The 12,207-nt window shown below is 38.1% G+C and overlaps 1 protein-coding gene across 10 annotated transcripts in view; it reads right to left on the bottom strand.

Moving 5' to 3' along the window:
- PTPRM (protein tyrosine phosphatase receptor type M) overlaps positions 1-12,207 on the bottom strand; it is a 466,670-nt gene that overhangs the window by 164,984 nt on the left and 289,479 nt on the right. For 6 of the 10 annotated variants that reach the window (XM_065830251.2, XM_065830253.2, XM_065830257.2 and 3 more), the window contains exon 14: positions 8,618-8,692. The exons of the other annotated variants lie outside the window; for them this stretch is intronic. In XM_065830251.2, coding sequence (XP_065686323.1) covers positions 8,618-8,692 — 75 coding nt within the window. The remainder of the gene's footprint in view (positions 1-8,617; positions 8,693-12,207) is intronic. 10 annotated transcript variants of the gene reach the window in all.

The following is a 12,207-nucleotide window of genomic DNA, read 5'->3' as shown; positions in this document are numbered from 1 at the left end:
CAGTTCTTTTCATATCACTTTTAATTACTGACACATTTATGCATGACCAGAAGGTGGCTAATTCAATGACAACATACTGAAATGTGCTTCAAAAAGATTTCATGAATACTTTCTTTGCTTCTGACCCATGACAATTTACCATTTTTCCTCTATTTCCCTGTTTCTGATCTGAACTCAAAAGATGAAACAGAACTTGAAACTATTGCATTTTCCCTCTTGTCAGCTTGAAATCATGTAAGGCAGTAACTTCCACCCACTTTTATGCAAACTATGACTGAACTTTCACTAACATGGGAGTTTTCTATTTTCACGAAAACTTCTTAGTGATCAGCAATAACAGAAAATCAGATGAAAAGAAGGAAATGAAAGTTCAAAGTTTCAAAAAAAACAAAGCCTCAATTTGCATCAGGAGAGGTTTAGATTGGATATTAGGAAAAAATTCTTTACAGAAAGGGTTGTCAGGCATTGGAACAGGCTGCCCAGGGAAGTGGTGGAGTCACCATCCTTGGAGGGGTTTAAAAGGCATTTAGACGAGGTTCTTAGGGACATGGTTCAGTGCCAGAGTTAGGTTAGGTTATGGTTGGACTCCATGATCCTGAGGGTCTCTTCCAACTGAAATGATTCTATGATTCTAAAATGCACACATATACTCAAATGCCCTTTCCAGAGCTCCAGAATCCGTGGCTCTTGCAGTCAAAGTCCCATTCCTGCAGAAAAGGACATTCTAAATACAACGCCTGGAGAAGCAGGTGTTAAAATGCCATCAATAAGTACACTCACGGCTTGCATAGTGTTGAGTTATTATTCCAAGCAGACAAATGCAGCTTAGATATGTATTAAATATTCAGTTATTTCAAGGAATCTGAACTGAGTGAATTTCTGAAACATTATTTTGCCCAAGGTAGAATGTTCTGTGTCTTTTCATTAAAGTTGACAATACTACTCTTCTCTTTGCTGTACTACTCTATTTAACTGGAACACATTTTAACATTCACCTAGATATTAACACAGAGGTAATCCACGCAATACTGTATTACACATTTGTTAAACTCTCCAGATTTGCAGTGCCTAAGAAGTACAGGTTATTTTTCTCACAACTGGAACCACATTTTCTTTCAAATTAAAATTCTAATTGCTTAGCATTTTATGAATACAGTCAATAACTACAGATGGGAAATATTGAAATTCACAGGTTTTTTTTTGTTACTAATTATGTCTCTGAGTTTCTCTCTCTTCCCTTGTCTCTCCTTAATTTTTCGTTGTTGTACATGCAAAACATGTTCTGCTTTGAATGTAAAAATCAGAGGCATATTTTCTTTTATACGGAAATGCAATAACACACGACATGACATACAACGATGCTTCAGAAATTACCTACTGGTATTTTTGCTTTGTTTTGTATTTTCTGCTTCTCTGTAGATGGCCAGTGTTGAAATATTTTGGATTAGATGTGATACTGATTGGTATAACACAGATGGCAGAGATTCATTAAAGTTTGTTATGAATTTATCCTGCTCAGTTTATTCATATTGTTATTTTCATGACTGGGTTTTATGTTTCCATGCTCTGTAATGAGACTAAGGAAAGTGCCCTCCCCCCAAGTCCAATCTCAAACAGCTTCACCTCATAGATATCCTCATATTAAGATTATATATTGCTGAGTAAACAGATAATTTTTCGAGCTAGGATGAACCAAACAGATTCATCTTCAGCGGCTTACGTTAAATTTTGTGTCACTCTCTTCATGAAAGAGATATTTGACACTGACACTTGGAATAATATTTTTCTCTCAGCTACAGACTGGAACAGTCAAAATTCCAAATCAGTTGTGTACTTGAAGCATGTAACACAGCTCCTACAATGAACAATAACTCTGTAACATCCAAATTTTTAACTCCTCTGAATAAAAGACAAACAGTTTCTACAGTGCGAAACTTACCTAATTAGGCTACTTGTCTTTCCTAACCAGTAGGGAATGACTGATAATTTCTTCTAGGTCATGAGATCTTTCTCCAGCTGTTTCTGTTCCAGGTCTGTAACACCACTGGCTCTGGTGATACAGTGCCAGGGTTGCTGATGAACCCATACCTCCTTGGCCAAGCATAAGCACCAATGGCCAGAGCAGAACTGCTGGTATGTCCATTTGCAATTCATCCTCCCTACTCTCCTATTTCATAGAATCATAGAATAGTTTGGGTTGGAAGGGATCTTTAAAGGTCACTTAGTTCAACCCCGCTGCAATGAGCAGGGACATCTTCAACCAGATCAGGTTGCTCAGAGCCCTGTTCAGCCTGGCCTTGAATGTCTTCAGGGATGAGGCATCTACCACCTCTCTGGGCAACGTGGGACAGTGTTTCACCATCCTCACTGTAAGAAATATCTTCCTCACGCCTAGCCTGAATCTCATCTCCTTTAGTTTAAAACCATTACCCCTTGTCCTATTGCAACAGGCCCTGCTAAAAAGTCTGTCCCATCTTTTTTATAAGTTCCCTTTACGTACTCAAAGGCCACAATAAGGTCTTCCTGAGGCCTGCTCTCCTCCAGGCTGAACAACCCCAACTCTCTCAGCCCATCCTCACAGAAGAGCTGTTTCAGCCCTCTGATCATTTTTATGGCCTCCTTTGCACCCTCTCCCACAGGTCCATGTCTTTCCTGTGCTGAGGGCTCCAGAGCTGGATGCAGGACTCCAGGTGGGGTCTCACCAGATCAGAGCAGAGAGCAGAATCACCTCCCTCAACCTGCAGGCCACGCTCTTTTTGATGCAGCCCAAGATACGATTTGTTTTCTGGGCTGCAAGCGCACATTGCTGGCTCATGCCCAACCTCTCATCCACCAGTGCCCCCAAGTCCTTCTCCACAGGGCTGCTCTCAATGCCTTCCTCCCCTAGGCTGTATTGATACCGGGGGTTGCACTGACCCTAGTGCAGGACCTTGCACTTGGCCTTGTTGAACCTCATAAGGTTCACAAAGGCCCACTTCTTGAGCTTGTTGAGGTCCCTCTGGATGGCATCCTACCCCTCAGGAGTGTCAACCACACCACTCAGTTTGGGGTCATCCACAAACTTCCCACTGTCTACGTCACTGATGAAGATATTTAACAGTACTGGTCCCAACAAGAACCCCTGAGGGACAGACTTGTCACTAATCTCCATCTGGACACTGAGCCACTGACCACTACCCTCTGGATGCAACCATCCAGCCAATTCCTCATTTTATTTATGCAAGAGAATTGCAAAGGTCCCATCATCCTTGAGGGACTCAACCTGTTTAGAGTAAGAGGAGCTGAATGGCAGGACATCCTGACTCCTTGATCAGAGCCTCTGGCTTGTCTGTAATGACTTGAACACATTCAAAACTAAGGCTGCTAATTAATTTTCAGAAAAGTTTGTAGGAATTCTTGTTAATGTAAATCATGAACTGGATTGCTTGCTGTTATTAACAGAATCACACTTCTAATCAGCTCAGGTTCTCTATTGTCTACAGCTGGAAAGGTCTTTTATTTATATTATGGGTTATTTCAGCATTTGTGAATTGTTATCAGCATTGCTTTTAGGCCCTCTTTGTCTAATTGTTTAACTTCAACACTTCTTCAGGTGCTCTGTGGAAAATGTACTTATGTTTAAAATCCTACATGCTTTGGTTGCACTGTCTTAAAAACAGAAAACCTGACGTTTGACTCTGTAATGTATGAGGGAAAAAAAGAGAAAAGGAAACAGTAGATCCTATGGCACTCCTGTATCCTCTTAACATTTTCTTATAACTATACTGTTTTATAGATGAAACTGTCACTGCAAAAATGACAAATGTAACACATAAAAGAACAAAAATGGGCAATAAATCACGACTGACACTCCAGCCCATTGAAATGCATTCAGCCGGTGCTGCCAGAAAGTAGGAAGATATCCTTCTGCTTTGCATTCTGTCCAGCTGAGCAAGAGAATCAGACTCCTTGAACAACAGGTACAGCAAACACTGGGGCCATCATGTAAAGACAGACTTAGAATTTTACTTTGGAGAGTGAGATCCTTTCTCGTTCTGCTTTGCATGTCATCTGGGCTTGCAATGGCATCGTAATATGGCTTTGAAATTACACCATGCAGGTGCTTGCTCTCCCCTGGATAACTATATGCAAGTCCTGCTGATGTAAGTGCTGTTCAGAAGTATCAAAAGAATAAACTCCTAAAATGGTGTCTTCAAGCTCCAGACAGACGTATCTGCAAGAAGTTTTGTTATTACAGACAGCACCGTGGTCTCCAAGTCATGGGTTCTACATTACCCAGAATAGCACTCCAAGTCCCAACATGTCAGTATACATCTAAATCAATGCTATGTGGTTCAAGATGGAGAAAAATGAATGCGAATGTCTGTCCAGCCTGTGTTGCTCATCTCAAATGCATTACATTGTAAAGGAAAAACTAGACACTGATAAAGAAACTATCTTGGTTCTTTTCAACAAACTAGATAAATAGGAAAACAGTCCTCAGAATCATGATGTTGGGTTTTGTGTTAATAAAGAAATTGTGTTTTCAGTAATGCAATCTAAATCTGGAGTAAATCCCTTGACATACAAAAAATTCAAAGAAGCCATGATCTAATCAATCAGTTATTTCTGTTGATTTTTTTTCACTTTTACAGTGGAATGGTTTAGAACAGAATCTGACCCAGACTATAGCAATAAATCTTGCTATGTGTTGAACACACATCTTAAGAAGTCTGTTTACTTTATTATGCTGCTATCTTCATAAGGGAGGAGAAGCAAACTGGGATTATTTTATGACTGCTTTTAACATGGTTATAAAATGTACTACTCATCTAGACCTTATGGTATGCAAGGTAAAAACCATTTAGGCTTTAAGACTGTCACTAACTTTAAAAAAAAAATAAATCTTCCCAATTCTTCAGTATTGGTTATGCCGCAAAACTTTGACAAATCTTGTTGTACCTGATTTGTACCAAGAATTTCATCTATGAAGAGTGTACAACATAGAACTCTCCCTTCCAGCATGTGTAATTAACAATGGGTAGTAAAAAGGGCATTCTATGGCAATCAGTCTTAATAATATCCAGTAAAGTAGTAGCTGCTTCACTAAATCACAAAAGGAAATACTTTAATTTAAATACAAGTAGCTCAGACGTATTTCAACAATTAAGAAAATGCCTGAAAGAATGAACACCCTCATCGTAATTCCAAGCATGCCATTTTATCAGAATGCAGACAGAACAAAATAGATGAGGGCCAAGTGAATACCAAATATGGCAAATTTAAACCTATTACATTAAGCGCCTCTTACAAAATAGTGAACAAAACTGCAAATGCTTTCAGGATTTCTCAAAAAAATTGATTTGTTATTCAACTTTAAAGTCAAGATCATACAGTTACTTATCTATGTGGTACGGTTTTTGTTAACCTCCTACATTATTTCAGACATACTGATAAATCATATCTGTTTATGAAAACATGGAGACCGTATCAGGAGGACTATTATGCTTAATGTATATGAAGTCTTTCCTCCTGGCTGACACATATCACATAGATATTCTCCCTGCCTGTTGGAGGACAGGGTCAATTAAGTGGATTTCAAGTTAGTTACTTTTTGTAAGGTTAATGCTCAAAGCTCAACACTTCGCCCCAAATTTGAGTTCCTTAAATACTGAGTTATTGAATCAGTTACAATAATCTATTCACTAGTACTAGTTTGCCTATTTTGGCTTGTGAGAATCGAAATCACACAGTTGTCTTTACAGCATTGCTGTGTGTATATATATGTATATATATACTGGATAACTTCAGGACAACTACATTGTAGGTAGCACAACTGCAAGGAAAAGTTCCCTTTGCTACAGGCTGCAAAAGAGTACTGAAGCAAGGAGGGGCTGTCAAGATATTTAAGACAGGTAATCCTATAGATGGAAGTTATCTTACTTTTATATGAAAAGAAAGGCGAAAGGAAGGACAAAGAGGAACTAATGCTGCATTGTTTATAAACTGCACCAGTAATGACCAGGATGAGTCGATGATGAGGGTGAAGGAAATGAGCGCGAGCAGAGTTGTCTTGAAAGCTAAGCTGTATTATCATGATCATTCAAAAGAGGAAGACCTTTCAAAATTATCAGCAATATTCAGGAATGCAGCCAAGATTTTAAATTTTCATTTTGCAAGAAGCATCAACTTCCCACTTGAAAAAAAAAAATTAAAAAAAATCCCAACCCCTACTTCCTCACTGCCTGTTATTTATCTCCTCAAATGCTAAAAGACAAAAGTAATTTCTTTATCTTAAATTAAATTACTTTGGTGCTGAGCAAAGAAGTGAGGGAAAAGCATTGAATAGAAAATGGTCTGTAACTTTATCAAACAGTTACAGCTGTATAGTCCTATGATTTCCACATAAAGAACTCCTTATACATGTAGATCCTTTGCACAGTCTAGGAATCTGTAGAGGAAAAGTGTGGGAAGAATGTTCAGCATTCCCTGCTTCCTCATGTCCAGTCCAGCTCTTGCAAATGTCCTTTAAGAAAATCTTTGGGTTCCTTATGGATATTGCTGACATCATCATTGCTGTACTGTCCTGAAGTCGAAAAGTCTGCCTAAGGGACCTCTACATGGCATGTCTCTGTAGAAAAACATGAATTCCTGTTGCTGTCACAGGACCAATCACATGGGCTGGGTGAGGTTTTTTTCTCTCACTATTGCAGTTGTGGCAGTTGAGAAGGATGAAAATGTTCCTTTCTTTTTGATCACACCATCTTCAAGTATGAGAAGGGGGTTGCAGAAACGATGAGGGGATTTAGAAGCGTTTTAATACATTTCATAGATAGCCATTCTGTTTACAGGTATCATTTAATGCTTTCACTTTTTACACTGTAAAAAAATCAGGTTTTGGTAGAATATATATATATATATAAATTTTTTTTTTTTTTTAAAAAAAGGAAATACAATCAGAGATCTGTCAGAGAACCACAGAGTCCCAATGCCATAAGCCATCAGTGACAAAGTAACCAAATAAATATTTGGCCGGGTGTTCTAGGCTAGCTATATCTCTGTTCTCTCGTTGTTAATTACTATACCCATCTCCCTCTTGTGGAACAGACATCTCTGTACTGTTTGCTATAGCTACCCAGTTTCGCAATAAAAAAAAAATATAAAACAAAATAGAAAAAGACAAACATTTAGCTCTCCATAGGGAAAAATATATAAGCTTATTTGAATCCTGCGACGAAGAAAACAAAACTTATTGATGTTCATGGATATGGAAGACATCTTCTTTGCCTCTTCAAAGTGTTATTTGTATTCTCAGGTAAAAAATAATTGAGCTATAAAAATGTATGTGGAAAGAGTTTCTGACAAGTAGTGCTAACAAGACCAAACTAGTACTTCCTGGAGTCATCTAAATACATTATTATGGTTAGTTCATATATTATTACATAATACAAATATACATGTAGCAATTTTGTCTTAATTGACATGGCAGCTTGGGCATTATGGATCACTCAGCTTTGTTATTACAGAGTATATTGCAGAATTAAAAGCTATTGCAGACCTGTCACTAATCCTTTTATCTTAAGCTGAATCATTTAACTGTCTCTTATTGACTACAGCAATATTCAGATGCTAAGCATCTGAATTCCTCCTCGTCCTTAGACACCCCAGCAGCAACATCTACATGCTTCCAAGCAACTATGCCAGTATTCCTGAAAAAGGCAATGATTTTGTTGTATATTAAATGCTGACAGACTAGGTCTACATTCTTCTGTTACATATTCCATCAAACTCACCTTAGATTCTAGAGATTTTAATGCGCTTTGCTTCTGTTTGAAAATAAAAAGGTTTCCAAGTACCGTAAAAGTTTTATGAATGTGTTTATCTTCTGACAAAATGAATAATTTCCCCAAGTTCATAAAGATTTTTGAGTACATTCTGAACTGGCCCTCAAGACACACACAGCCTAATAACTGTCTCACTTGCCTACTGAATTTACTTTGACAATTAGATTTTAAAACCTTGCAGTCTTGTTCCTTCTCATATGTCACATGCTAGGTTATTTTGTTCTAATCCTAGAACTCATGTATGACATCATTAAAAAGGAATCAATTTGATTTCTTCATTTTATTTTTTTGCATATTGAAATGTTGCCAGAAAATATGATCTTACCAACATTCTACAGTTCAAAAAAAAAAATCTGTTAATACAAGATCTTTGTCCTAACTTACACATGCAACTCTTGAGCCTAAATTATTTAGAAATTCTAGTGTCTTGATCTAATAACACAGAAAAAAATAAACAGGTAGACAGATATATATCTGCATTCAAACTGTCATTTAATTTGCAGATGGAGCAAGACTGGATCTCTTTACAACATCAGGCTTGAAGGAACATTCCACAGATCACACACACAATGGGCACATGCAGCGGAGTTGTACGTACAGGGATGTGTGTCTAAGATTTGGTGCCAAGCACACAATTTAACTTAATGAAGCTGAAGAAAAAATCATAATCAAAAATAAACTTTTAACACAGAGAACTATTCATGAGCACAGAATGAAGAAACTGTCAGGGAAAAGGAACCAAAGAAAATGAGACAAAATGGGCATGATGACTTGTCTGTACTTGAACATCTGACCTGTTAGTTGGTCGTCGCCTGCAGCAGGGGCGATGCGAATGTATGGTGTTGTAAGCTGAGTCACGATTATCGCAGCTAAGGCAAAGGAAGATTTCCAGGTCAGCATGCATGAGGGAAAAAAAAGCCAGACTGAAGCTAGGCCAGCGAGAAGAATCTTGGTCAACAGTTTACTGTCTGAACTTCTTACAAATAAAACCCAAAAAACTCCCAAAAGTTCCTTTTCATCTTCAGTTGCTAGTTTGGTTATTCTGTAAATTTATAAGCTTTCACAGGTGACCTTCACTGAGGAAAAGGACTCAAAGTACATTATTTACACTGAATGCATTTGAGGAAACTGAAGACTCTGGCTCTGTCAGTCACAGCACTGGGCTTTCTAAGTGAAAGTTAACTGCTTATTCAGAGTAGTATTAACTTCTCCAGGTAACTTGAACTAATTTCACTTTTTGTTCTTCTATTTCGTAATAGTACATTCTCCCCATAATTATTTTTTATCTTTCGGCATACAGAGAATGACCACTGAGAGACGGCATGCTTTTAGCTAGGTATGTAACTGTTTGAGGTTCGAGTTTCAAACTCATGTTTTGCCACTAAGACAAGAAAAAGCTGAAAAAATCTTAATTGTTTGTGTATTCAGGCTTTTCTGTTGGAGCTGTAACAATCACTGACTGGTATAGATAATGATTACCGTGTCTCAAACTAATAAAATCTCATATTTCTTCGTTTGCCAGCAGTTCTATGATTGCCTCTAAATGGTTAAGCACACTATGATACATATATATTAAGGATTATAAAAAAAATTAAAAGGTCAAATCCAACATGATGCAGCTGGAGAATGATGCAAAGAAAAAATATTGGAAAATTAAGGACAAAATTATATGAAAGATCACTCATTTACATAGAACAGCCTGGGTGCTATTAGAAATGTGGCAACGAGTGAGGAAAATAGATCATCTACCATCTGCAGACAATTAAACTCAAAACTGCTGCTGCATAATATTTTGAAATATCCCTCTGCAACACTGAAACGCAGTGTTGATAGTAGCTGCTAGAGTACTGTTGCTATTGGATTTAAAATATTATAATATCCTTTTCTCTCTCATAATTAATGAAAGCCTTCCAATATTGCAAAATTAGAACAATAACATCTCCCTCTTGAGAACTGGAATCCTAGGAGACAACCAAGATGAGGAAAGTGCAGACAGTGTTGTAAGTCATTTCAGGAAATATAGTCTTAATATAAATCACAAAACAACACAAAGTTGATAGCAATAAAGTTAGAGGAGTTTTGGAATGTTTTCAACTTCGTCTGCTGAGATTTTACAGTCATTTAGCTTGAAGAAGGAGTAGGTATATGAAAGCCATATTTCAAGCAAAATATGACAACCTATATTACCACTGGTACAAGAATATCTTCCTGATTTTTGTTTGTTTGCTTGTTTAATTGTCTTGTCAAAAATAACGGGAGTGGAAACCCTGCAGCCTCCACATTTGTGTATCCATCAAATAGTCACAGAGGTCCTAGAAGCCCTTCTGTACAGATAACTAAGCTCAGAAGACTCTGCATCACAAGAATAACACAATGTCTGATCATTCTCCTGGGAAAGTCAGTAGCAAAGGTTCCTTTTGACTTCAGCAGAAGCAGAAGGAGAACTTTCAGCTCTACAAAACCCCAAATTCTGATCCTAAATGACAGTTATAGTCATTGCCATCAGGATTTTTATATGATCTCTAAAAGAACACATTTAACAGAGGTTTCATTTGCCAAAATGTAATAGCCATAAAGCAAGAGCACTTTTCAAAATGTTACAAATTGTGGTTGTTCAAAATGTACTTGACAGAATGAGAAAGTATTATCCAGCTACAGACCCTACACATGCATTTGACCAACTGGAGTTAGGATGTACTTTTCTAAAGTTAGGTTGTACTTTTCTAACAAGGAGCCTGTCAATATGATAACAGGCTATCCAGTGCACTTGGGCTCTGATCCAGCAACAGAGTGCAGTGTGTGCCAGTTGAGTACATGCTCAACAGTAAGCACATGCATTATTCCTCTTGACACCAAATGGAGTGAAAAAGTGAAGTACCTACTCAAGGGTTCTGCTGGATCTGGGCAAGAAAGCTTCCTACCTTTATAATTAGTCATTTATTTTCAGAAAAAAAACAAAACAAAACAAAACAACAACAAAAGCGTACAGTGGGCCGTGGAATGAACACTGCAAAACTCCATGATAAAACAGAATCTCAATGGCCTTAAGGTCTCAAGGGCACAAAAAACTTCTAGATTATCTGGAGTTGGGATAATTTATGATTCATAGCTAGCAAATGCTACAGCTGTGCTCATGTTAGGTTCTGTACCCCTGTATTGGTCCTGAGGGCAGACTTCAAACAGGATAACCACACGCCCTCAGTACAGACAATGAGGTGGCTTGGCCAAGCTCAGCTGACTTTGTGGAGCAGCTTGGAGGTTGCCTTGGGTGACATGGATCCCAGGAGGGGCTGCCAATGCACTTTGTGCAATCCTCAAATTCCATGGGAACGGCAGTGCAGAAGTTTTCTGCAGTTAGGAAATCAAGAAACAAGCAGACAGTTGGCTGCGCTACCACGTTTGTTTTACAGGGTATGCTTTATGGCACAGGCCTTTACCCACTGAAATACTTATGTGTCTATTTTAAGAAAGCATAGTTACAAAGTAGTCAGTGAGATTATTCTTTGTGCTCAAAATCTGGTACATAACTGACTTCATCAGGGACTAAAAGCATATGGTTTCCCACAAATGTATTAAATTCTAGAGTGGACCTACTAACTCAAATGACCTCCACAAGGCTACTCCTGTTTTCAGGATCAGACCTTAATTTAAAAGAAGATTGTACCTGTTCTGTAATGAAGGGCCTAAAGCACTTCCTTTGAGCTTTCAAAACCACTAAACTTGAACTTTAGAGGTAAGGGAAGCCCAGAACACAAACATTTCAGAAATGATACCAGTATACAAAAAGTAGATGCTGTACTGGAGAGAGTTCGTAACCTTATTTGTACAAAGCACTGTAATAAATGGATGGACACAATAAGCACATGATAGAGCTTAAGTACCTTACTGTCTAGTGGCTATGCCGTAGTCACAAAACTCAGTGGAAATGGTGTGTGTCTGTAAGAGATCAGGCACCGCAGTCAGAGCAGCCTTTTTTTGCTGGGTGCAGGCACTGTGAATGTTGTACTAGGCTGTTTGGGGGGAGTGTGGACAGAAGGGGAGATGAATGGGAAAGGACAATTCTCTGCCTTGCCCCACTGCAGGTGTGATGACTTTTGACCTACAGACATTAAGTGTTTTTGCTATATTGTCTGGTCCATATGTGGGAAGTCCAAAGAAGGCACAGAAGCCTCAAGTATCTTGTTAGATCTAAAGGGCAAAAAATCTGTACAGACAGGTATGATTAATCTCATATTAAAATATGTCATGGTCACATTTTTATTTTTAAAAATTGGTAAAGTTTAAAAATATAACACAGACATCCAGTTTATGGACATAGAAATCAGTGCTTTACAGAAGCCCTCCAAGAAAGTTCTGCACCAGGGACTACAAATGCCATTGAGGA

This window comes from Patagioenas fasciata, chromosome 2, assembly GCF_037038585.1.
Source record: "Patagioenas fasciata isolate bPatFas1 chromosome 2, bPatFas1.hap1, whole genome shotgun sequence".
Taxonomy (NCBI): Eukaryota; Metazoa; Chordata; class Aves; order Columbiformes; family Columbidae; genus Patagioenas; species Patagioenas fasciata.
The sequence above is the reverse complement of the archived record's forward strand: the minus strand, read 5'-3'. Positions and strand labels throughout refer to the sequence as shown.